General features: G+C 38.2%; 1 protein-coding gene across 3 annotated transcripts in view; it reads right to left on the bottom strand.

Annotated features, from left to right (window-relative positions):
• COL14A1 (collagen type XIV alpha 1 chain) overlaps nucleotides 1-26,570 on the bottom strand; it is a 117,470-nt gene that overhangs the window by 75,105 nt on the left and 15,795 nt on the right. For all 3 annotated transcript variants that reach the window (XM_061373462.1, XM_061373461.1, XM_061373460.1), the window contains exons 6-11: nucleotides 7,366-7,521; nucleotides 6,554-6,673; nucleotides 5,071-5,235; nucleotides 4,580-4,741; nucleotides 3,257-3,408; nucleotides 2,962-3,091 (exon numbers count right to left, since the gene is read on the bottom strand). In XM_061373462.1, coding sequence (XP_061229446.1) covers nucleotides 2,962-3,091; nucleotides 3,257-3,408; nucleotides 4,580-4,741; nucleotides 5,071-5,235; nucleotides 6,554-6,673; nucleotides 7,366-7,521 — 885 coding nt within the window. The remainder of the gene's footprint in view (nucleotides 1-2,961; nucleotides 3,092-3,256; nucleotides 3,409-4,579; nucleotides 4,742-5,070; nucleotides 5,236-6,553; nucleotides 6,674-7,365; nucleotides 7,522-26,570) is intronic.

Raw genomic sequence — 26,570 nt, 5'->3', positions numbered from 1 at the left:
TTCCAGGTTACTTGTCTATCTTCACTTCCAAGCCTTTCACCGCCTACCTCCACCCTATGTAGACCCTCACTGATGTGGTGACTTACATGAATTCCCACAACTCCTCTAATTATAGACAGAAAATACCCATAAACATTTTCAAATGTACTTCAGTCTCCTCTCTCAGAACTCCACTCAGACCTCTGATATCTACAGAAAGAAACAATTTGAGATACTCTGAAGGCACTTTCTACTACATTGTCTCATTCCTATTCAAACTGCCTAGGATCACAGAGACACTACCTCACCTGTCCTTTTCCTTATTTTGATTCTAAAAATCTACAAGAAAAATATCCTCTTACTTATGATTCATATTTTTAACTCCCATCAGGAACTTCTAGGTACTCTGGTAATATAAATAATCATTAATGAAGAGGTTACTGGAAATGAAACAAATGGTATTTTCTATTGAAATTTGTAGCTGAAGAGCTCAGAATCTCAAATATAAATGTCCAGTAGATAACGCTGATTTGCATCTTGGACAGTTATCAGAGCATGATAATACTCTGGTAACATAGAGATAAATGAAGCCTACTAAAACCCAACTTGAATAAACTAAACCATGTGAAAGTATATTTCCAGCAGTTTAAAATGTGAACACATTTTATATTTACTTCAAGTTAGAATTACTATTAAATAGGAAAGCTTTCTAATTACCTGTGTGCTCTGTATTTTGAATGTCTCTATTTAGATTTCACACACCTGTAATCTATTTTCAGTGTTGTATGTGAACAAATCTGACAGGTGGCTATTTTAATCTGTATGTCACACAAAGTCAGGAATGTAAACTACAGTTTTCCATAGTTCTCCATTAGGACAGCAAAAAATACTTTCAAACTTCAGGTATTTTAGCATGTGGAGTGATTAATACTTGCGTAAGTCAGACTATTACTTCCAAAACACTGTCAAAGGCAGCTGTATAAAATGCTTGATGTTGCATGACCTTGGGGTGTGATCTGATCAGATCTCAGAATGCCAGAAGGGCTGGGCTCCGTTAGAACTTGACTAGGTGACTTCAAAGGAACACCAGGTGCAATATAAAACAATTCTGTTTGCTTGGTATGTCACTGTTCTCTCTGTCTCAATAAATTAAACAGGTCTTAACTCTGTGTTATGGTGTATAACGTGGCTGGAAATGACATTTGGGGAGATAGGCTAAAATAGAGGTCTCAATTTTATATGATCCTATTTTATTTTATTTTCAGATTGGGAAGACACAGAATAAGAGAATCACTGAGGATGAAAGTTACATTTTGACATCTAGCTTAACTAACTTCCCTGGTCAGTCAGGGTCAGCTAGAACCATGTCCAGTTGGGCTTTTAATATCACCAGAGAGGCAGACTCCACAACCTCTCTGGACAACCTATTCCACTGGTTGACCACCATGACAATAACATTGTCATAGAATCATAGAACGGTTTGCTTTGGAAGCGACCTTAAAGATCATCCAGTTCCAACCTCCCTGCCATGGGCAGGGACACCTCCCACTACATCAGATTGCTTCAAGCCCCATCCAACCTGGCCTTGAACAACCTCTCTGGGCAGCCTGTGCCAGTGTCTCACCACCCTCATCAGTGCTGAGCAGGGGCAAGAATCACCTCTTTCAACCTGCTAGCAATGATTTTCTAATGCAATCCAAAAGGCTCTTGGCCTTCTTTGTGACAAGGGTGCATTGCTGGTTCACAGCTTGTATACCAAGATCCCCAGGTCCTCCTCTGCAGAGCTGCCATCCAGGTGGTTACCCCCCCGTGTGCACTGAAACATGGAGTTATTCCTCCCCAGAGACAAGACTGCAGTTATCCTTGCCAGCCTTCTGTCACCTTTGCTTGACTTCCTGCCTGTCAGTGTGGACCTTTCTTGGACTTGTAGGACATGATCTTTGGTTATCAACCTGGTCTGGATCCCTCTTTTCACCAGGGCCATATCCCTTGGGATTTTTCCAAGCACACCTCTGAAGAAACTGAAGACTGCTATCCTGAAATCCAGAGCTGTGGTCCTGCTTTTTGCACTCCTCTGTTCTATCAGAGCCCTGGATTCCACCATCTCATGGTCACTGCAGCCAAGGCTAGCTGTGACTTTAACCTCCTGCTCCCAGCAAGTTCTTTCTTGAAGTATTGGCTACAGCAGAGCACTTTCTCTTGCTGTCATCTTGATCACTTGCATCAGGAAGTTGTCAAAGCATTGTAGAAATTTTCTAGATCTCTTGAGCCCTACTGTGTTGTTCCAGAAGATACTGGCTATTGATAGATCACATATTGACTTCCTGGCTCCTAGTCTGAACTAAAAAGTCAGTCTTTACTTCCATTCGTAGTATCTGCCACACATACTAAAAAAAAGTAACTGTATATTGTATACAAATACACAAAATTGCTATGATCAATAGCAGTACATTATGTCAGGTACTAGCATAGTTTTCATTATAGAACTCAAAACTGTAAATTAATTCATTCTAACAATATCCCAAGGCACAATTTTACAGACAGAAAATAACTGAATCATTGAGAAAGGAACTTACAAAAGTTACCTTGAAATCTCTGGCACTGATGGGAATCACATGCAGGTATTTCCGGTCCCATCTAATCCTCCACTCACAAAATCATCTTCAGCCACAAACCTAATTTATGAAGCTTGGCTCCACACCCAAAGAGTAAGACTGTTCTAATTTAGGGTTCAATACACTGACTTCAAAGTTCAGCCCAGAGGTAAAAATTTCCTCAGTGTTTAAATATCCACAGAGCATTTGGACTTAGGAACTTAGCCCAGAATTAATTTAAACAGACATTAATTTAAGGCAAATGCATTAAAAGAAGCTACATTAAAAAGACTTCCTTCTGTGTTTCTTTTTCAGAAAGACTAATGCTTACACAGTGTGATTAAATGCAGACAGTCAAATTCGTAACAGACATGATAAGGATACTTACGTGTAGTTTCAGTTCCACGGAGGCCCTCACTAGCAGCATTTGGGTATATAGCAAAAACAGCTATCTGGTATTCAGTTAAAGACATGAGGTTTTTCAGAACTGCTGTTGATAAGCTTCCATCTACCACAACCTGTTTAGAAAGAAATCAACTAAATACACATATTTGCTTTCTGTAGTGGGCTTCAGAGCCCACATAGGGAATTTCAGGGTAAATTTAAATGTGACCATGGATTTTCTATCTGGCTAGTTCTTGCTATTGTATTAAAAAATTCTGTGAAGCTTTTCCTCCTATTACCTCTTCCGGTTGTCCTCCTCGAGTGGGATAGTACACAACCCTGTACTTTTCCACTTTGCCTGGTGCATGGGTCCAGCTAACCCGAAATCCTCTAGCTGATACCTCAGATGTGACCAAATCCGAAGGAGCCCCAGATGAAGCAACAATTGTTCCTAGGTTAGAGACAACACACATTTTTTATTCCCCTCTGCAAAATAATTATTGGTATTTGCTGAAACTTCAAAGATTGCTCCTCATCAAAACTTCAAACAATTGGCTACTGCACATTTATTTAGGTCATTGTCAATGGAAACAAAGATTAATAATGAGTACTGCACATGGAGTTTGCACTGGGATTAAGCCTCCCTAATCTTGCATAAACCTTAACATGAAAGAAACAAAAATATAAAAAAGTAAGCCTTCCTGTCCTTCCTCCCATTGCTCTTTCAAGCCCTTTCTTTCTGTTTTGTTTTGTTTTCTTCAGGTTGTTTTCCTTCCAGTCATGAAAATCACCCAAGGACATCCACACCTGTGATATCCTTCTCTTCTGAAAGCTGGAAACAGATACGCTGCCTGTCAGCAGATTGAAGAGATGTAGTGAATGGTCATCACTGGCAATCACCCGTTTCCACAAAGATGTTTCATTTCTCTGTGTTTTTTCCACCCTTTCCCTCTCAATTTCCCAACTGACTGCTTACTCCTCCTCACAAGACACAGCTAATTTTCTGTATTCCTTCCAGTTTCCAGGTGAATAAAATGGGAATAAGATGGAATGAAGCCTTACTAATGCATACTCTGTCATTGCACAGGTAGAAAAACTCCAAAATATACTTTTGTATATTAAATAGTAAAGAGAAAAATTCCATCATGAGGAAGGGACAAAGTAATCTTAATAGTAAAAAATATTGAAAACTTAGGAGACAATAAAACCAGTAAGTTAGCAGATGGAAAGCGCAGCAGAAATGTAACAATTCCATGTGCATCTGTTAAAGTATTTCATCCTCAAACCGGTGTATTAGAAAAAATTCCTTACCCACTACTTGGAAATAGTCACAGCAAAATTAATGTCTATTTTTGTATTTTTTGGTACTACCAAATATCATATTTACCATGATTACCATATTTACCATGATCAAAGACAGAGAGCAAAAGATCAAAAGGTACCAAAGCAAGATTAAAACATACCAAGGAAGATAACTTCCCTGACAATGTACTTTCTTGTGAACAAATGAATATAGAGCATGAGCCAAGTGCCAGACAGCAACCCAGAGGTGCAGGCATTTGAAATGGGATTTGTAGCTCTAAGTTCGTATTAAGTTACATTACATCTTTTTTCTTACTCACCTTTGATTTCCTTTTCCTGTTCCTCTACTCGTGAACACACTGTTCTGGTAAGACCTTCAACAATGGTATGCATGAAATTAAAGTCAGCAACGTTGTAGACGTGTGTGCTGTCAGGTTCAGAGGCAATCTCTTTGAGTTCATTTATATCTGCATTCTTCACACCTTTCATGGGAAAGAAAAAGAAAATATTTGCAATTATAAAGAAAAAATCTCGTATGCAGAGGGATTGATAAAGTACATTTTACCCTGTTAAATTGCTACTTCAGAATGTTCATTTTTGCTAGTGTTAGTGGCATTTTATCAGCTGATAATGTAGCATCCATGTATATCTAAACTTCAGTTACAGCATGATGTACTGGAAAATGCATGAAGATTTACGTTAATGACGATACTGGATACAGACAGAAAAAAACTCTTAATATACAGGGCAACAAATACAAATACATCAGGGTTTAATGGGACACAACACATGGACGTGGCAGAATACACACCAATAGCAAACAGCTCAATGCCAGCATCTCGTAGGTTTTTAGCAGGAGGGATAACATCATCTTGGGACTTCCCGTCAGTGATCAGTATACCGATTTTAGACACCCCAGGTCTTGCACCAGCTTCAGGCTTAAAGCTGTTTTCCAAAATGTAAGTTAAGGCAAGACCTAAAACAAGAAACATTTTAAAAGACTTTAAGAAGGAAAAATGGTCCTTTAATTTTGGCTAGAATCACAGTGTTTGTCTTTTCACTCAATTTGAAAATCATGAGAAACCTTCTAATGAAAGATAAGTACAAAGTAAGTTTTTATTTATTGAAAGTTTAATTTCCAACAATCAACCTGAACTACAGAGAAGGCAACATTCATGTCTAGCAGCCTTTTGATCAATCAGTGGAATTTAAACTGGCTATGGAAACCTAAGTTGATCTTCCTGTGAACGCACCATCTTTTCTATCTTGATCTATGAAACTAGACAAGGAAGTCTCCTCTCCTTTTACTTACATTGCTTACATGAAAGCACATGCTCTGGATAGCTTAGTAAATCCCATACTACATACAATCTTACTTTAATTTGTTTCTTGGCTTGTTTGTTCTTTCCAATTTACAACAATTCAAAGCTTATGGAGGATCTGATTTTAATAACTGCTAATTATTTAAAGGGAAGGAAGAAGAACATCTCCTCTGGACAAATTTACACACCACAATGAGATCCTATCTGAAAACTCTCCCAAGCCTCCCACAGCAAGGGTTCTTCACTCACCTTCTTCTAACATCCATATAAAATAATCATGATAATTTACTACTTGCTACTTTACAGTAATTTCATTCCCAGAATCATACTAGAGTCCTTGCACCCTTAACTGCAATTATTCTTTCTATGACTCTTGCCACCCCAACAAAAGGACTTAAAGCTGTGTCTGGGTCTTCGAACATATCAGTCTCCTGGCAAGACAGCCAGTATTACTAGCTGCTACTTTGAAGATGCTGGAATTGTATTCAGAGACTGTATTTTTCACAGTTTGACAGGCATCCCCCATTTATCCATCACTAAGTATCTTCTGGGGTTTCAGTGCTCTAAATACTAAAAGGTCAATGGAAATCTAAAAGCCCCAGGTGATCATTTGAAAGGTTACTACTGCCAGTTGTCAGGTATTAAAACAACATTCTTTCCTTCTCCAGAATAAAGCTTTGTGCATGAGCATTATGAATGGATTTTGCATTTTCTTCCTAGCAGTAAGAGTTTGCTCCCAACAGAGAGTTCATATACACTTTGTTTTATGAGACTCTGCCCTGACCAGAATGATTCCCAGTGAAGCCAATGAGACAAGCACTTCAGAACAGACTCCACTGATATTGGGCAAAGTCATTAGCAAGCTGCAGAAATTCATCCTCTTTGCCCTTCATAATAAGCACTAACACTCCTTAGTCCATGCAGCAGAATATGTTTTTTAATAAAATGCAAAAGCTAAACTATACACAGTACCTGTTAATGTATTCCCTCCCTTATATGGTAGATTACGGACTGCATCCAAAACAGCATCTTTTGTGCCATAGGCATTCAAATGCCATTCAATGCGAGGGTCACCACTGTACTGTGCAAGACCTAAAGAACCAAAAATTAAGATAATCCATCAGAAAATGAAGCTTTTTATTTTTTCAAGTACCTACACTTTATGTACTTGGTTACCAACAGCTCACTGTAGTATGTTTACCATAAATAGCTTTGCTACCATACCAGAAATACTGCATTGCTTGTTGCCAAAAAAACCCACAGTATAAAGCTGTGCTTAGTGACAACTTCTAAATTTACTTTCTTTCAAGTGCTAAGGACAGCAAGTGAGGAGCATGAAACTTTTTCAGAATTTAGTATTTCCAAGAAATTGTTCTTGAAAAAAGAACAATTTTATTTAATATGCTTTTGAACAGCCTAAAATATAAGTAGCAGAACAGAAATATAACATTTGAGCCAGTTTCAACCATCCACTGGCACATTCTTCCTCTGAAAATTAAACTGCAAGGGTTTGATTTAATGCTGAGCAGTCAGTAAGACTGTTTCCATTGCTTTTTCTTTTCTACTGACGTTACATTAGATCTTACTTAAGCTGAGTATCGCAGTGAACTGACTAATTAATGAATACTACAACCATTCCAGCAGTATTATTCCTATGAGAGAAGTGCTAGTTCCACATGAGGATGAATCTTGCACAAATAAGTAGCATTACGCTGTTAACTATCCAAAATCATGATATTTTTACATTGTTACAGAAATATTAAGAAAAAAATATGGCACCTTACCTACTCTTGTTTTCTCAGATCCCACATTGAAAGCAGAAACCAGATTTTCCAGGAACAGTCGAACAAGCCTGAAATTGAATCTGCCAATACTCCAAGAACCATCTACCAGTATCACGATATCTGCAATTGCTGGAGTTTTACAGGTGAACAGGCTTCCTGTAAATCATTCAAATAAAAACAGACATGTTAATTCAGCAATAGAATTGTAACTCAATAAATGTATTTCCACTAAGCTTACTCCACTTCCACTCTTTCCAGTAAGCTTAATACTTAAACTTTCTTTCTATAGGCAAAGTGAGAAATAAGAAAAATCACTAAATGTATTGTTCTAAATTCAGTCATAGAACAGTTTGGCCATCATCTACTTCATTTCTTTCATTAAGCTATTCAAACTTAGGGAGTTGCTTCTAAAAATATAATACACCAGAAAAGAAAAAATCAATTGTCGTATTCCACAATCAAACCAGCAGCTCATTTTCATTCTGAAGAATATACATACACAGTATACAGTTCATGACAATCTTAGGTGTTGACAATGCAGAGAGAGCTACCTAGGGATGCAAATACCCAAAACAGTTACCAAGACCCCTTTTATAAGCAACATATAAAAGCAGGTGTTTCAAAACATCTCATTAACTCTGTAGAAATACTTCTTTAGCTGCCATTCTAGACTTCTAAAGTTAGAAGTGAATCTCACCCTGGGAGTCTGGAGTAAAACCAAAGCTCATATACATCTGAATAAGTTGTATTAAACTTTAGGAAGCAGTCCACATAGCAAAGGTAAAAAGCAAAGACCTCGGATTCGAGTTCACAACCTCTACGAGAATTAGCACCACATAAGGATTTAGTCTTACACACATATGGAAAAGTACACAAAAATACAAAAGCAAAAAAAAGGAACAGAATGAGAATTAGCAGAGATGCACATTGATAGTCTCTAAGGTTTAGCTAACCAACAGGGAAATCAGAGGATATGGGAGTCTAGATACAAACTGCAAGATAAGACAACGAGAAGGTTTTTTAGGGATACAGAAAAATCTAAGAAATTGAGAAGTGTTCCATTTGATAAAATGACAGGAAGACAAAGGAAGACCTTTTGATAACCTTAGATGGAATTGCCATATCCCATAGAAGCAGCTGCGTGACTGTAAAAGTAAGGTTGCTGAAGCAGTGGATTCATGTTGTAGGGTGGGAAAAAATGAGTGATGTTACATGGGTATACTAAACAAAAATTTATATTTGAAGTGTAAAAATAGCAGATGCTCCACCAGTCTGACTATAGAATAAGGATGGAATTAGGGAAGTCAAAGCAAAGCATGCTAGTAGAGAAGGTACCATGCATCACAAACCATTTAGAACTAAAAATAACGTCCCTTAATACAGTAAAAAACCTGCAGATTAGTGAAGTAAGCTGAACCCAATTTTTACCATCATTCTTTCCAGGATCCACGCATAAATTCATTAAAAAAGAATACCAACATCCAAAGAGACTAACAAGAATCACAAAGCACACTGTTAGAAATAAACTCATCTTGAGCAGAGATGCTCAGTAAATAAAGGAAGTAATTCAATGAGAAATAACCAAAAGGTGCTGATGTTAGATCACAAGCGGCTCTCCTGTTACAGAGAAGGAATAAACCACATGGTTAGCAACTTAAAAATTTAACACGATATTATTAATGACCACCTTTTCACTAAAGACAAAATTATAATCTCACAAGCAAAACCAATTTGATGTGCAGAAGGAATTCAAATGATTGGTACTAATTATGGGTTACATTTGTAGTATAGCATAAATCCTCTAAGCAAGAAACCCAATCCATGAAGTTACACTTAATCTCTTAAACGTGTAGTATAACTGTTTTGAGAAGAGCAGGGAACATTTCCTACGTGCGGCTAGCAGTGTGGAATAAGTTCTAAACACATGACAAAAATTCCACTTACAAAGATGCCAAACCAAATATTTTATTTTAGTTTTTACAGTACAAGACAATGCTATTTGAATTGGCAATACATTTTAATGTATAAACACTGGGGAACATTTAGTAAGCATTAGAAAAATTATCTTAAATTAGAAGATAAATCCAAAAGAGGTCCAAATCTTTATACCACTGAAGTCAACAGGAAAAATTCCCTTGATTTCAGCAACACTGGAATCTGGTTTGTGATTAAATAGGAACTTACTGGTCATGGCAAAATTAATGTTTTAAACATCTTTGCCAAATAAACTTCCTGTTGGTCATACTGCATTACTTGCACTATTTGTTTTACATTAACCTGCAGTTCAATTGTGCCATCCTCACACTGGTCATGATTAGCTTCTTAAGCTTCAAAAGAACTACTGGCAAAGTAAAACACTACTCAACACCACTAAGAATGATAGAACTGGATCCCTGACTCCCATCCAAGCAGCTGTACTCTGTAGCACAGATGTACCTTCGCAGTATGATCCAGCTGTTTAATCATATAGCCCAATGAGGATAACAGGATTTGTGTGGCTACATTTCCCTTCTCTACTTCTAAAATTTTATACTTACTATGAAAGCCAGTTAGCACCTTAAATCTTACTCATTTCATATCAGAAAGTTTTACCTATAAGGCTTCTTTAATCCTGTAGTGATGGCTTTGTGAATAAAACTTTTAATTGCTTTTAGTTAAATCCATTTGGTGAAGCAAAACCCAAAGAATAAAGAAAACAATAACAGCATTCCTTTCAATATTTTATTTCCACATCATCAGGTCAGTGCAAATAGTATCATTCAATTATTTGTTTCTTTAAAAAGCATGTGTGGTGTGATCCAAGATTGTACTGCAATCTCACAGAATGGGAAAATTTGATTCATTCTTCGTAGATAGGAGATACTTGTTGAGTCTTTTCTGCATAAAACATTTAGGGTTTGTTACTTCTGTACACCCACTATTTGCTTATGTTTTCTCCTTGTTGTACTTAATAGAATTGTAGAAAGTTCCCTAAAATGGAATAAACAACAGTGAGATATTAAACAGAATAACATGCTGCATAGAAATCTCTAATACCTGATAGGAACACAAACACTGCATCACCCTAATTTACAAGGTTAGTCTATAAGACACAGTGTGTAGCAAATAATTCATGTACCCCACTGAGATTAGCCAGTTTCCATTACCAGTTCTTGCAAATGTCTTTTTCAGTAATCTTTCCACACAACCATACATGGTCATGAACTCCTGTAAGGTTTGAGGTTCATTTTAAATGTTACAACTCTCTAACATAACTTCAGTAGGCAATTTTCTCAAAAACATTTCTCAAAGGATTATGATAGCATATAATTCCATATAAAGAAAGGTTTCAACACTCAGTGTTTTAGCCCACTAGACATTTCAAATATTGTGATCAGGTTTTGCATATTCCCCTTGTACTCAGTCATCAAGAAAACAGTAGTGAGATGCTTTCCTCTGATTTATACAGTACTCACCAGTTTTGCGAGCATGGCCATAGGGGGGAGAGCAGTTATCTCATTTTGTATAATGTTTCCTAATGTTACAGAGATAGCATTATTCTACTTCAATTGCTGCATTCCACAACAAACAATAACAGAGCCTGCAATGTTTAGGTTAGAGAAAATGATAGAATTTCGAAAATCCTAAAGCCAGAAAAAGACTTTATATATTTTACACCAGCAACTGTCTTCAGTGCATCCATCTACAATGGGAGGAGGAATTTGATGGGAAAAAGCAAAAAAAGTAATGGACTTTCTATAACAAATCTACAAGCTTCCTGGCATTATTTGGCAGAAGGAACTTGTCACTCTGCCAGAAAGCTAAATGTGGAGGAAGTGGCTTCATCTGATCATTTCTGCATGTCAAAATTTCACCTTCAAAGACAACAGCATAAAACTTAAGGCTACCATCAATGTATTAGGACAAGATGTTTGCAAAAAAATTGCTTCACTATTGCCAACAGTCATACCATCACCAAAAGTTTTGGTTTCAAAGAATAACCAGCACTGAAAGAACTTTGCATCAACCAAATGAAGTCTCCTGCCTTTGGTCTCTCAAGCCCTCAGACATTAAAGGTGACGCATTTACTTGCAATTTTGATATGCAAGAGGTATTGCACTATCAAGACCCATGTCAGAGTTGTGAAGACAATGATGACAATACTGGGGAAAAAAAATCCAGCTACAACTTTCTGGGATAGAGGGAGAGTCAGCGAGGCCTTCAAAATGTGGTCCTTGAGGCATCCCATTGAAGGGAACAGACTGCAGAGGAGAGACTGGGTGAAGCTCCGGCAGTACAGGGAATACAAAGACCAAAGCAGGGTCTGCCAGCTTCTGTACACACTGACCACTTCTCTGAGGCTGCATTTTCAGCCTGTTGCTATTCTTTCACATGTGCATTCAGTGACCAAGTGAGTAGTATTAAGAATCAGAAGTTTGACAAAAAAACCCTGCAAGCCTTTCCTAGAAACAAATGCAAAACTATGATTTTTAGACTAGAGTAGTGGCTCTTTGACTCTTGGAGTTTTCAGAAGTTCTTTGAAAGGCAAAAGGAGAAGCAGTAAATACAGGCACTGCCACTTGGGAGGACTTAATGCCTTAGAAGAACCAGTTCAATTTGCATGCAGTTCTGATACATTTTGCAGAAACACATATGATATTTTGCCTCCCCTCAGTATGAAACTCTGTTCTCATTTTTAAGAGCCAAAACACACACTTCTACTAGAAGTAAAGACTATAATTCTTTCTGAGTCTGCAATGTGTCATTTCCTTTCTTACTCCTTGTCACAGTGGAAAAGTCAAATAATATATGTGGAAGGAGAGGAACAAAGTTCAAGTAGAGGTCAGTAATAATACAGTATGAACAGAAAACTCGCTCATGGGGTAGCAAAGCACAAAAGTCAAGAAGCTTGATGACAGAAGTGAGTGAAAAACACCTTGTGAATAAAGCATGAATGACAGAGAAAAGACAGTCCTCCACAGTGATTGACAGTACCACAGCTGAGCAGAAGCACCACTGAGGACAAGGGCAATATAAATCTACATCAGCAAAATGTCACTTTTAAAAAGGGGTTAAAAAAATACAGGGATGTGAAGCAGTGTTCTGCTCCAAAATTCAGCAACTCACTAGTCCACGCTTCTGACATTGATATTATTGCACTGTGCTGGTGATATCATCATTGCACTCAGACCTCTGTTTAACACATCCCATATGTCAGGCTACGGACCAGGCAAATGCATACAACATAACTGCTTTTCTTTGAACTATATCCAACCAAGCCTGAGCTTGAAGGACTCAAATGCTGGAACATCATTAGGTTGAAAGAGCAGCCCAATGAGGTTAGAAGTGTGTCCCCGCTCCCTAGAAAAAAACCCAACAAATAAAATAAAGCAGCCAGGCCTTTCCCAGGCACCTTATTCTGCTCCAGGAAACCAATACAGCCCAGCTGACAGGCCTACAAATTTGTTATTTGGAGGAGTTGGAATATTAAGATTTACTGAATCTGTTGTGCCTAATAACGTCACATTTGCCTGTGAATGTTTTCCATACATACTCAGTAACAGTTGTACTTCTGCAGTAAGTAATCGCTACCTTAGAAAAACTTTTAGGACTTTCTTCCTACATCTGAACTTTTTAATTTACTCGAAAGACAGGGTGAACAGAAAAGGTAATTATGAAAGTGTCCTTTCTGGCAGACCACTGCAGGTTGGTAACATGGAAGCACCTGAAGCCTACAGCAGTTTCCAAATAACAACACTAAACTCTTTTGGTCTGTGTACCTCAATAGAAAAATATGTTTAAAAATCCCCTTTCATTTAAATGGAGAGTTCAGAACGTTTATTTATATTTCTCTTCCAACAGGCAACACGTCAAGATGGAACAAAGCATACTGATGAAATCTTTCCTGAAACTGAAGTCCAACATGGCAAGATACTGTGTCCATTTAGCCATAATGATTTACACTGAAGATGGTCCATAACCCTCCTGTGCCACCTAAGAAACACTTCTGCAGATTATAGTGATATGCTCTACTTCCCTTTGCTCTCAGCTCTGATCTGAGTGCAGGAATGTTTTACATGAAACAGCTGTCTCAAAATCTGAATTACTTTTCAAGGCAGAGAACTATAATTTTTTTACTAATATGGTCATATTCATCCACCATTGCTATGTAACAAATACACCAGAATTTAAAAGGATTATTTTTCCCTTTGCTGTACTGAAGTATGAAATCCCTGAAACAGTTTTCTCTGGCTATCTAGAAGGCTGGAGATCAGGGGCCTGCAGACAGAACTGGAACTCAGAAACCCTCAACATTAAGCTGTATGTATAATCCCTCTAAGGCATGATAAAGAGCTGGTCTGTGCCTGAGCTTGCAACTAAGTTGTCACTTTAACAACAGATTAAGCAAACCAAACAAGCTGTATATCTATGAAAATCATTAATATAGAACTAATTAAGAATCAGTTGAAGTTGAAACTGAAACTCCTACAACACTGTTACATTAGAGATCAGCATTACATACATATGCCACATCCCTAGAAGTGTTCAAGGCCAGGTTGGATGGGGCTTTGAGCAACCTGGTTTAGTGGAAGGTGTCCCTGCCTGTGGTAGGGGATTGGAGCTACATTATCTTGAAGGTCCCTTCCTAATCATTCTAACTCAAACTATTCTGTGATTCTGTAGAACCAGGTACATAGGATTTGTGGCTCATGTGAACAGAAGATAAAAAAAGATGGTGCAGTATAGGCACAGTACAGAAGACTTTCAAATTCAAGTCACTATAATACCTTTAAGCATTTCTTGAAATGATATTATCATAATGTAACCAATGTATATGCTTATATATAGAAATACAGATATGCAGTGATCTCCAGAGGCATCACTAATTTTGGATGTCGTGTTGATCCACAAAAGCTTGGGATGGAACTTGTGCCCTCTTGAATTTAGCTGTTCATCCGCTGTCTCATTAGCACACATGTCCAAGTGAACGTCTTCAGAATCAGAAGTGACTCTGAAGAATCTCTAACTCCCAGAATCACAGCGGGGTGGGAAGGGACCATTGAGACTGTCTCGTCAAACTGCCTTGCCCAAAGCAAGGGTAACTCCAGCAGATTGCTCTGGCTGTGTCCAGTCAGATTAAAGCATCTCCAAACATGAAGCCCCCTTAACATAGTAACCTTCTTTAGTATTTGACCACCTCACAGTAAAAAAAAACTTTGATTAAATTAATTCTTTGATTAAATGGAATTCACAGCTATTTCAGTTTGTGTCTACTGCCTCTTGTCCTTTGACTGAACACCAAGAAGAGTCTCTGCCTTCTTTACTCCTTCCAATGTGTATTTTTACAAATATCCCTTGAACTTTCTGCACTCCAGTCTGAACAGTCCAGCTGTCTCAGCCTCTCTTCTTACGAAAGATGCTCCAAGCCCTTAATCACATTCATATTCACTAATCATATTCATGGCCCTTCACTGGACTCACTCCACTAAGTCCATGTCTGTCTTCTACTGGGAAATCAGCCCAGCACTGGACACAGAACTTCACATGTGGCTTCACCAGGGCTGAGCAGAGAGGAAAGATCACCTCCCTTGACCTACTGACAACTTTCTACCTAATGCAGCCCAGAAAGCTGTTGGCCTTCTTTACATAGGCACATTACTGACTCCCAGTCAACCTATTGTCAACCAAGGCCCTCAAGACCTTTTCTGCAAAGCTGTTTTCCAGCCAGTGGTGTCTTTCTCAGAGGATTTAATTTTGAGGTTGTTTAGTGAAGTCTCAATGAGCAATTTAAAAGAAGAATGCCAAAAGTCTGTGCCCCTGCACTGTATTGAAGTATTGATCGGGGGCTAAGCAGCAATAAACATACCACATATGTCTTTTCCTAACTAAGCATTCAAGATAACTTTTTGATTTTCTTTTCCTCTAGTTCATAGACTTTCAAATTCTTCTCATCCACTAATTATTCCCCACGATAAACTAATGACTAAATAGCCATTTTGTGTATTTTTCCCCTCAGGTAGATTACACCCTTCTCTTCAAGCCTGCAATACTTATTCTTGTCCAAGATTGCAGTCTTTTTGATTCACTTATTATTTCTTTGATCATGTACTTACACTATCATCCAGCTAGACAGATAAACAATGCATATAGGCACATCGGTTATGCAATATCATATACAGCAGATAGTTAAATTTTTAAATCACAGAAGGACTAATGACAAATCTCAAAATAATTCTATTATTTTTTCCAGTCAGTGAAACAATACTTTCTTCCATTCAGCGCCATTTATAGCTACTTTGCTTTATAGTGTTTCAAAAGACTTTAAAACAGAACAAGAAGTCTTACCTCTAAATGCAACTGCACTTTTAAAAAAGTAAAACAAAAAAACAAATGTAAAATGTCATCCTAAAGACTTCAGCACAGGGATTTCCTTAACAATTTCACTCTATGTAGGAAGGCTAATTTCTAATCTTTAACTTGCAAACATAAGAGAAAAATACTAATCTGATTTAACAGAAAATCTCTGCATAGCAAGTAATAAGACTTTAATGACTACATTACATGTTTTTTAGAAGGTCTTCCAGAAACAAGGGCAAATTCTAAATCAGTAAGAGTGAATTTAAAATTTACACTGAGGAAAAGACAATCATTTAAATTATTCTAGACAAATTACTGGCTGCTACCCAAATCATACAGCTGTGATGGGAACTGTCAAAACCAATGGAGGGGTCTATCACAAGGTACAGACCCTTCTTAGACATCTGGGTTTATTTTTAATTTGTCGAGTATCGATTTAGCTATTTACAATAGCCATAATCAAAATGAAACCCCTGGCTAAACTAAACCCATGTATTTCAATATGCATACCTATAGTTAAACTACCCTGATGACTGAAAAGCAGGGAGAGGGCAACCATATAAAAATTTATTAAGATAGTCCTATGGAGCTCAACAGAAGACCTTATTAATATTTTTTTCCAAAGAAAAAATGTTCAATATTTAATATATAATTGTTCAGCTGTTCTTGCTCATTTTTTCCAATAAATAACATTTTTTTGCATAATTACATGCAATTACATCAGTTTTACGGTTTCCCTCCTTCCATCTGTTTTCTATTCCCAGATTAATCAAGTACTAATGGTTGCAAGGCTGGCAAAGGGCATGTGATCCCATTGAGACATAAAAGGAGCTTCTGAGTGTCATTTTCTTTTTTTAAGGTATAGCTAAAGAGGACCGCCCATCAAAGCCATATAAGTATCTCAACCAAACTGAAACATATACATCATTATTACTTGCAACTAATGTTTTGTTACTACTTCTTGGAGAATGAAAAACCTACTAAATATTATGAAGCTCTGAGGAAGAAACATCTGCCACTGTTTGACTTCCTTGCCCCCTAGGTATTGAGCTAAACTTGGACGTTGAGTTTGCAAGGTCTTGAGGGTGTGGGGAGGAAAGATACAGTGTAGGGAGACAAGAGATGAGATGAGTGGCATTTCACAAGTCACAGTCAATTCCGTCTTTTTGAAGGAGCTATCATCTTTATGTCCACAATTCAAAGTTTTTATTCCTTTATCATACTTACATGAAAGATCAGTGTGAAAGACCAGAAATTTTAGCACACATTTTTAACCACATAAACAAACCAAAATCAAGCAAGACCCTTCTGAGACTAACATTTACTTCCAACTTTCCTGCCTACAAGGAGACTGACTACGCTCAGGCATCAATCAGGCTCCCAAGAGAAGCTACTTTGAGAATTCCAGGAGAGCGTACTCTTACAAGAGTATCATGGCTCCACTTACTGGGGAATAATGAGCCAAACAAATGCTTCATGAGACAGACACAGACAAAACCCAGCAGTTGGACAAGGAAACAGGACTCCCTCATTATACGCAGACAGACTAGTACGATCAGTATAGGCGCACCAGACAGGCAAGAACACTTTTGATGTGGAAAACATGGAAAAATCAGCCAGGCAAGTTCTGTTTCAGCTACTAATTAGCGTGTTTTTTAACGAAGGGGCATAGCACAGCTATAACACCAAGGCTTTCTCAGCACACAGGGCATCAGGCAAAGGGTGCTGACCATGAGACAGCCCAGAACTGGAGTCCACAGCAAGTCCACAAAGAACATGAAGACCTCAGATTACACAGTAAGGGTGGAAATGACCCTAAAATAATCTCCCCTCAGTACAAGCTCCTGCTTGATGCTGCGCAGCAGTGTTAGTATCAGATGAATGAGCCTGTGAAACTAGACTCCTCCCTCTCATAGTGTAAGGAACAGCCTTGAAAGTGAACTTGTACTTGGACAGTTGAAAAGCAAAAGATTCAGCACCTTCTAGCTGCATTCAAGACAAGGCCACCTCAAGGAACACAGCCCCTGAGAAGAGATACCAAAATGTTTACCTTAATCTCCCATCTTGCTGTCCAGACCACAAAACAATGCAACTTGTTCATCAGGGTATTCAATACAACTGGAATGCAAATCCATTATAAATTTGCAAATGAATATATAAATCCTTTATGAACACACTTCAGTGTTTATTAATATATCTGTCTACTAACAACTCTGCAAAGGTTTTTTCATTATCCCTTCAAAGTTGCCATACAGACTTTAAAAACTGCTATCAAAGACAAGCATCACTCATGATATACTGAGATATTTGCCTAGAATATACGTAGCCAAAAGCAAGCCTACAGATTTCAAATTATGAGAAGTCGTTAAGGCCAGATGATGAAGAACTGTTAAGTAGTGTCTCAGCATGGCAGTAATGAAAGTATTTCAATAACAAAACATGTCAACACAGACCCTGAATCTGACCTAAGGTAAGTGTCTTGCTGACAGCAGAATCCACTCATGCCAGCACACTGTGGATTGGGTGGATGCCCAAGAGCTAATGACTTGAAGAGATGAAAAAAGAGTCTGAATTGAATGAAAGACCCTTCATTCAGCTGAGCTTCTATTAATCAGTCGTCAAGAATGTGAATAGCAGTCTCCCACTTTAGCTAAGAGCAGACTGCACAAAAAAAGCTCAGTGCCTTATGGAAAGCTACCAAAGGAAAAAAAAATTAAAGCCTAGACAGGAGGTTTTCAGCTGGTAATGGTTCAGATTTACCAAGCATTATACATATTTACTACACAGTGATAGGAGGACAGACATAACTCAAGTGTTATGAACATGAGCAGTTCTGATATTAGGAGCTGGACTGCCTTATGACAAAATTGAAACTTACCTTTAGGTCAAAGTCTGAGTTTCTTTTTCTACTCTTTTTCTACTCTGAGAGAGTAAAGAGCTATAAAGTATGCTTTTTGGGGAAGTGGGGTGTTGTGGAGTTTTTCCCTTAAGCTACAAATTATCTAGATATCTATGTCAACACTATGTCTACTTTTCAGTGAATCAGATGCATTCAAAGAGAGTTCCTACAGGGGGATGGGGTGGAGACTATGGATAACAGAAAGTCAGTCTATCCAATCTCCAGCTTCTGCCTGGTGTGAAACGCTGAATGAAAGGATGAGAGGTAATGCACAATCACAACCATGTATATGATGTTAATATACTGGCAGATGGAAGAAAAGCAGTTCCTCCTACAAAAGGGAGGAGCCAGAAGATAAGTGGAATGCTTGAGTAAGAATGGAGATTAGCCGTAATTTCTAATGTCAAACTTCCCATTTTCTGAACAAAGCAAGAGTTTGGCTGGCATACCCAAATTGAAGAAGGTATCCAGCAACCTCCATGTTAACACTTAATCTCAAACCAGGCTAAGGTTTTAGAGATGTCTGAAGCAGACAAGGCAGTTACAAGATATACAAGACCTTCCGTATGTTAAGAACAACATTTCTGGTCTCCCAGTCTCTCTTTCTTCCCTGATTTCACTTCAATCAGGGATTTCTTCTGTCAGGATCAAAGTGCACTACTCAAAGTAAACCCTTTCCCAATTCCAGCCTTCATAGCCACTTTTGGGTCTTTACTTTCAAGCTTGCTTTCTCTCAAGAGCACATTTCTCTCTTATTCAGATAATTTCAACACACTTGCAAGTAAACTAATGACTATTTAGTTTGGCCAGATGGCAGATGTAAACGCTGCAATCTCTAAATGTAGCTGGCTTGTTTTTCCCAAAGCAACTACCAAAACGATGGCAAGGGAAAAGCATTTAAGAATTGTGTCCACATCAGTGCTGATGCTTCCTATCAGGTTTTCCAGTTGTGGGAGGCAGGAAGCAGCAGTCTGCTGAAGGATCCTGGCCAGGTCCATAAAATATTGTCATTGCAAAAGGAAATCCAAAGTTGCAAGTAGCTGTCAAAGGATACAAAAGCTTATCTATGTCCTCCAGAGAAATAGATATGATGAACTCCTGGAATAAGTGTTGGTCATCCACAGTACAATGAGCTAAACTTTCCGGACAGTAAAGGGGATTTGACCCAAGAGCTTCCTTGCACTGGAGTCCTCCTGTTAAGTCCTCCAATGACTAACAATTACATTTATAATGTACAAAGCTCACAGTTTTATAGACTGGGGTCATGGAGCAGGGGCAAGTCTGCATGCTTCTAGTGGGCACAGGATTCAGTGATCCCTAGCACAAGACAGAAAAGAAATCATACTGGTAGTGGAATAGCCAAGTACTTCCCAATAGGCTTTGCTTTTACCCTCAGACGGCAGTAGCAGATTAATGTGCAAGGGCTGAGAAGATAAGGATTGCTTCAGAAGAAAAGAATGGCACTGGGCAGTAATGCCCACGCAACATAGCTACGATCTCCTTCTTCTGCTTGCTCGTATTACAAGAGCTAAAGTGTCCATCATAAAGCTCAGGGAAACACTGTTAGTAAGGCCAGTTACAGGCTTTGTAAAGACAGAGGTAATGATTTCCATAGGAGAGGAGTTCAGCAATAAATAAATAAATAAATAAATAAATAATAAAAAAGGTCATGACTAAACCCAGTATTTGCAGTTACATTAGCCAGGATGAAGTGAGTAAAACTATGAAACACGGCCAACAGAGCAGAAGTTCAGAAGGTATTAATTCCTGTGGTTTAGTCAAATACCTCATAGCATTCATTTCACACTGTCTGGTAATACTTACTGAAGCATCTGACACTAACTAAACAGACAAGTTAATAAATTAGATAATTAGTCTCTTCTGCTGAATAGCATTTTGCTATACCTCCCTGGATTTTTTCCTACTTTGCTTAAATAGTGCAATTCGACAGCTGCAGAGCAAATGTCAAAGCTTATTTGCCTCAAAGATGATGGCAGCATTGGAAGAAGAAAGCAAATCAGTATATTTTTCACGTTTACAGCCCCTTTCGTTTCTACCACTATCAGAAGACTGACGTAGCCTCACTTGCAAAAGTTCTCATAATGGAAATCTCAGATATGCATACCATTTTACTTTGAGGAATTATATGCCTTTTGCATTATCTGATAATGTAAATAGCACTGCAAGAAAAAATATTTAGAAAAGAATCATTAGGAAACACTTACTTTGAAAGGTTGTAGAAATAAATATCAGTAATAATGTAAAATACATTGGGAAGACAAAATAAAAACTATCTTACTACAAAACAGAATCATTTTGGATATGTCTACAGTTTCTACAAGCACCTGAGAACTCCGCCTATTTTCTAGACATAGATCAGGAAGCTAAAAGTTAGGTTCACAAGAAAAGTTACAAAAGACCCACCACCAAACAGACATTGTTTCTGCATGATGCAGAGCACTGGCAGAGCACATCCACCTGAAAGAAACTGCAGGCATACTTCTTCCTGTTAATACTTAGCAGGTAAGTATCACATGACAGATGGCTTCAGGGCTCTTTCCAGGAGACTTTATTGTACTAAACCCCCAAAGTACTAAAAACCTGAAATATACAACCAGTACAACCAAAATCTCTTCTCTCTGCAGAGCTGAGTAGTGAAATAGAAGAGAATGGGACATATATCAGAGGAACTCAGAGTAAGCAGCCACTCTCCACTTGCATGTACTTGCATGTGTATATAGGTCTATAACTTGCATGTATATACATCTGTATGCATAATAGCATATAACTATACTATAGTATATCACTATATTAGCATATCACTACACTAGCAGTATCACTGGTAATGTTAAATTCTTTCAAAGGAAATATTTGTTTATACTTATGGGTCTTTTTTGCCTCTTCCTCAGAAGCTTTTATATTTAACTTAATATACAAATGCAGACATATCAGTTAAGACACATGAAGTCACTATTCAATGTTTTTAACATTAGTTCATGTTGTATTAGCTACATGATACAGATAATATAACCTGGCATCTACACCTTTCTATTATACTCTGTGGAAGCCAAGGTATAGCATTACACAGCTCATTAAAACACCTTCTGCAGCTCTTTCCTATTGCTGAGGCCCACTATGATTTCTATATTATTTTTCACTCACCTACTGCCTAATTCTTTCATTTGTCCTTTCTATACCCATGACCCAACAGATCAGCTACAGATTTTCTTTCCTAAGCTTCTACATGCTTGTCTCAGCCTTCCACAACGATAAATGCAGATCTAGCTTTTATTGTCGGTTGATTTGTCCTAGAGCTTCTACCTGCATACTCCATTTGGACAGGAACTAAGGGGTAATACCCCTTTTCTCAGGTTATCTCAGGTCCCACACTGGCCCAGGCAGTTCTGGTAATATTGTGCCGGTTTGATTCCTGACATGTGGTAAAGGTGACTCCATCAGAAAGGAGAGAGCATCTAAAGGATTTCAAAGGCTGGAGTTCTCCCAGGCTTTTTAACTAGGCCACGTGCCCCTAGATCTTCATAAGAATTGGTAAAAACCCGCACCCGCCCCTAATGGACTTTCTCCAGGGATTAAATGCAGTTCTAATTTGGGAAGGCCGAACTAAGCGGCGTGTTCTGTACTGTGCAGTGAAGATCTCTAACCTCCCTAACAAGTCATACTTACTAAATGACTATATTAAATGCACTTTATGATGAGAAAGCAACTGATACGTTACAATACATAAATCACATAATCTTTTATGGGAGCTTACAACTCACCATTTTAATAGTGTACAGTCTGTAGAAGGCTTATCCTGTAAAAGCTTGACTCAGAAGAGAAATCTGGTTCATACGTGCTTGATGCTGCTGTAAATCATCCTGATCTGAGATTTGCATAAGGGAATTTATGCACATGACATGTTTAAGACTGTGCAAATGCTTCACTCTAGTAAAGTGTTACTAGAGCATCTCTTCTATTGGGTGCCTGTGCCCAGGTTTGGCAGCAGGGGAGATGGAAGGGTGGTCTTTTGAGAGGAGGCCTGGGGCTGCCCTATGCCTGTGCACAGCTGGTGACACCTCTGGGAAGACATACTTCAGAAAGGGCAGAAAATACCAGGTAGAGAAAGTGGGGAGGAAGGGGAGAAGAGTGATACACAGCAGAGGGAACCCTCAGATGAGGAGGGGCTCCATGGTGGAGCAGGTATTCCCTTGCAGCCTTCGGAGAACACACACTGGAAGAGAAGAAAAGAATGGTAGAGAGAAATAACTCCTCAGTACCCTTTTTTGCACTGTTTGCTTCCTCTCTGAGTGGACTTGGACTGAGCGTAACCTGCAGATAACAAGAGAGGAGAGGAGTCTGGGAAAAGGGAAGATGCCAAGTTGAGTCTGTGAAAGCAGGAAGGAAAACTGTTGTTTTAATGTTTGCCTTTTTGTTTTCACTACCCACATTAGCATTCTGTTAAAATTACCTTAATTGGCAATAAATTAAGTAAATTTTCCCCCAGTTGACTCTGTTTGCTTACCATAGTAACTGGCAAGCAGTCTCCCCATCTTTGCCTCAACCCATGAGCTTTCTCATTCCTGTTCTTTCCCCTTCCTCTCCTGTCCTGCTGGGGAGGGGAGTGAGGAAGCAGCTAGGTGAGAGTTTGGCTGCTATCCTAAGCTAAGCCACCACACCTCTCAACTAAAACCCCTCCAAATAAAGTCCACAATCAAGAAAATTAAACTGACCCTCAGTGTTTTGTTGGTTTTATTCAAATGTGTGGCTAAAAACATTTCAGACACACAGAAATACTCAGCAGAGAAAGGATATAGTTGCATATTTGTCATGGAATATAGTCAAAACACTGAGATTCTCCCCTCCCCAAAGGGATTAAATCAGAGAATCGCTCATAGAAGCTATCTGAGAAACTGCAAAACATCTGAGAAGGGACAGAATGTATTAACCCCTGTCACTGTGCAGAAAGGAGCTTTGTACATGAGGGAGGTGGAGAAGTGCCAGAGGACAAGTACTCAAATATCTGCATGTTGAAAGAAGCTGAGTCTGTGAGCTTTATCTCAACAGAAAGAGAAAAGGCTTCTGACATTAAAATGAGCGTGCACAGCAGTGATAAATCACTAAGCTAAAAACTAACAGGTTCTGAAAAATATAAGAAAGAAGATTCAAGACTTGAAAGTGGTTGCTCAGAGCTGGAGAAGGTTTCTGGAAATCAAATATAAAGTGAACATTTGATGGATGAGTGCTAGTCATTAAACCTGAATTAATTGGGCACAATGACGTGACTGGGTATACCCCGAAGGCTTGTTTGAGATAAGAGCACAGTATTTAGAGCAGGAAAGAAAGAAGTAAATCTTTTCAAGCTACTTGAATGGGCAGGACAAAATAGATGGAAAATTTTAATCTAGGTTACTGAAGCTGCTGGAAAAATTACTAGCAAGCCACGGGAGCCACTGACAGAGTTCCACAAAGACAGAGCAAAACCCAAATACAATCCAATTTACAGACAAAAGAAAAAGGTAGATTTGGAAAGTCAAGAGAAGACATCCAGACTTCCCAGCACTACCTAGAGCCTCAGAGAGTTGATAATCAAACAACAGACAGAACTGCAGAATCAGTTCTCCAAACCACAGACAAAAGTAAGAGTGAGAAGCTTTGAAACCATCTGGAATCATTAATACAGATACTCATCTTGTATTTCTTAGCAAAGAGCTGTTTTCTATGAGTAAAAGAGTTATGGTGAAAACTTTGTCTGTCCCAGTGAAATTGAAAGTGAAATTTCTGGCTTTTATTATGTGAGCCTACAGAAAGTGCATTAGGTAAGTATTTATAAACAACAAATCTCTATAACTGTGTGCCTTTCGAGAAAATCAGCAGGATATGTGATATATCATAATACACAAACTGAACCTTGAATTACTGACAGAGACCATATGCTATTTCATACATATTTTACATACATGTTATAAGTACACATATTGTGCTTTATTAGTTTTGCTCCAAAACTGATTTTGGATTTTCTGGCCTACTAAATGTGAAATCTGGCAATTCGCCATGGGCAGGAACATAACTGATGATCTTTGCCTTTCTAAGGCTTGCAAAGACACTGTAGTTTCTTCCTATATAAACATCCTCCTGTAACAAGTGGGGCAGATGTTCACAGCAGGTACCTCCTTACATCAAAACTTGACTATGATACTTGCAGAAACAGTAAAATATGCTTTCTCTGTTCTTTCAGCCAAGACAAGAGCAGAAGCCACAACCACTGTCAACATCGTTTCAATTTTCTTTTTTTTTGTGGGCCAACATTGCTCTTGTTTTCAGGTAAGTTATTATACTACCTAATATTTTCTTTTGTACTCGTAAATCCCGAGGTCTTACCAACTTGACCAAGGATGTAACACAGCCACAGAATCTATCAGGGTTGCTATAAAATTCATCAAAGTTAGCCAAATACTAAATTGTTATGAAAGCAATTAGCTGCTGGCCTGAATTCATTTGGTCATACTCAAATAATTTCCTGTCAAACATCTGCAGAACATCAAGCGATTCTTCATGGTTTCACCATAAGATTTTGCTCTTGTATCTTTAATCCATTTCTTTCACAGACTCTTCTTTACTTTTTTTTAATCCAATATCAAGTTGAGGTAGAATGGTCTTTGCATGCTAAACTAGGAGAGTTTTGATACCATTACTCTCTGTGAATCAGTTCTAATTCACTTCTATCCCAGCTATGCACTTTTTTGCTGATGCTGTTATTTCTGCACAACAATTTTGCTTGGACTCTCACTCTACTCCCACTGAAGTCATTCAGTTGGAATCTCCATCACTCTGAATAATCATTATACTGTGCAAAGGGAAGAAATATGTAATAGCTAGACAGCAGGAAAAAAGTCTATTACTTTACATTAAAATATAGCTGGGTTGGGAATAGGGTTGAACAAAATCACAAATTCATAAAAACTAGCATAAGGGGTTTTCTTGTTGGTCAGTTTTGCTGATCAAGAAGTTGGTAAGTTTTGCCTTTTGTTCAAATATGTACCCCAGTTTTCTAGTAAAACATGCTACTGTAAGTGTAAGGCAACGGCTTTTCACAAGTCCCAATGGAAGTGCATTTTGCTCTGATACAAACTGACCCAATACAACTGAAGAAGTTTAGATATCTAAAAATCGTGCAGAGAGAAGGAAAGTGACTGAGCTCATGACTTCACAAGTAAACATGAATCCTAAAAAGGGAGAGGCTACGGATCCAGTCTCCTCTTGCCAACTGTATTTTTGCCCCTACTCAGTAAAAAAGCATAAATACTCTCCCACAGTCTGGCAGACACTTTTCTCTGTCTGCATTTAATCAACATTTTCCTATTACAGGCTCAATTTTCCCTCCTTCAACTTTTATCACTTCATATTTTGTCCTTCATTAAGATGACACATCACATTTTCCTTCTTTAGCGCGCTCATTTCTTCCAACTCAGTCTTCCTCTAGACATGAAAGAAAGATCACCTGTCCACTACCCTATCATGCACTAGCAGGTATAACTTGCTTTTTAAGCGTTATAAGTACTAACATCTTCCCCAATGCACTCAGGGTGATGAATTCAAGGATGCTTTGGTTTGAGAAATGCTGTATGGAAACGAACTTGTATAGCATTAATAAATACATGACACAAGTATGTCTGGTAAGAAGAAAAACCCCCTGAAGTGAGAAAAATTTGCACAGGCTTCAAGGAGCTTTGGGTGAGGGTCTTTGTTACCTGCATTAGTAGGGAATAGAGCTGAAAAGAGTGGGATAAATGGGATCCTTGAAACTGTCCAATTTATTCACAGAGAGACTATTTAAGGTCATTAAGCTATTCTCATCTGTGCTTGTTCTGAACATCATAAATAACCACTGAAGGGAATAATTACTGTTGGGGTTACTTCATAAAGAAGATGCTATTTGAATGTTGGAATAACAGGAAATAGAGTTATATAT

Source organism: Neopsephotus bourkii, unplaced genomic scaffold (assembly GCF_033783945.1).
Source record: "Neopsephotus bourkii isolate Nb327-2 ecotype Australia unplaced genomic scaffold, CSIRO-AGI_Nbou_v1 NB_1630, whole genome shotgun sequence".
NCBI lineage: Eukaryota > Metazoa > Chordata > Aves > Psittaciformes > Psittacidae > Neopsephotus > Neopsephotus bourkii.
Note: the sequence above shows the minus strand (reverse complement) of the source record. Positions and strands in the feature narration are given on the sequence as shown.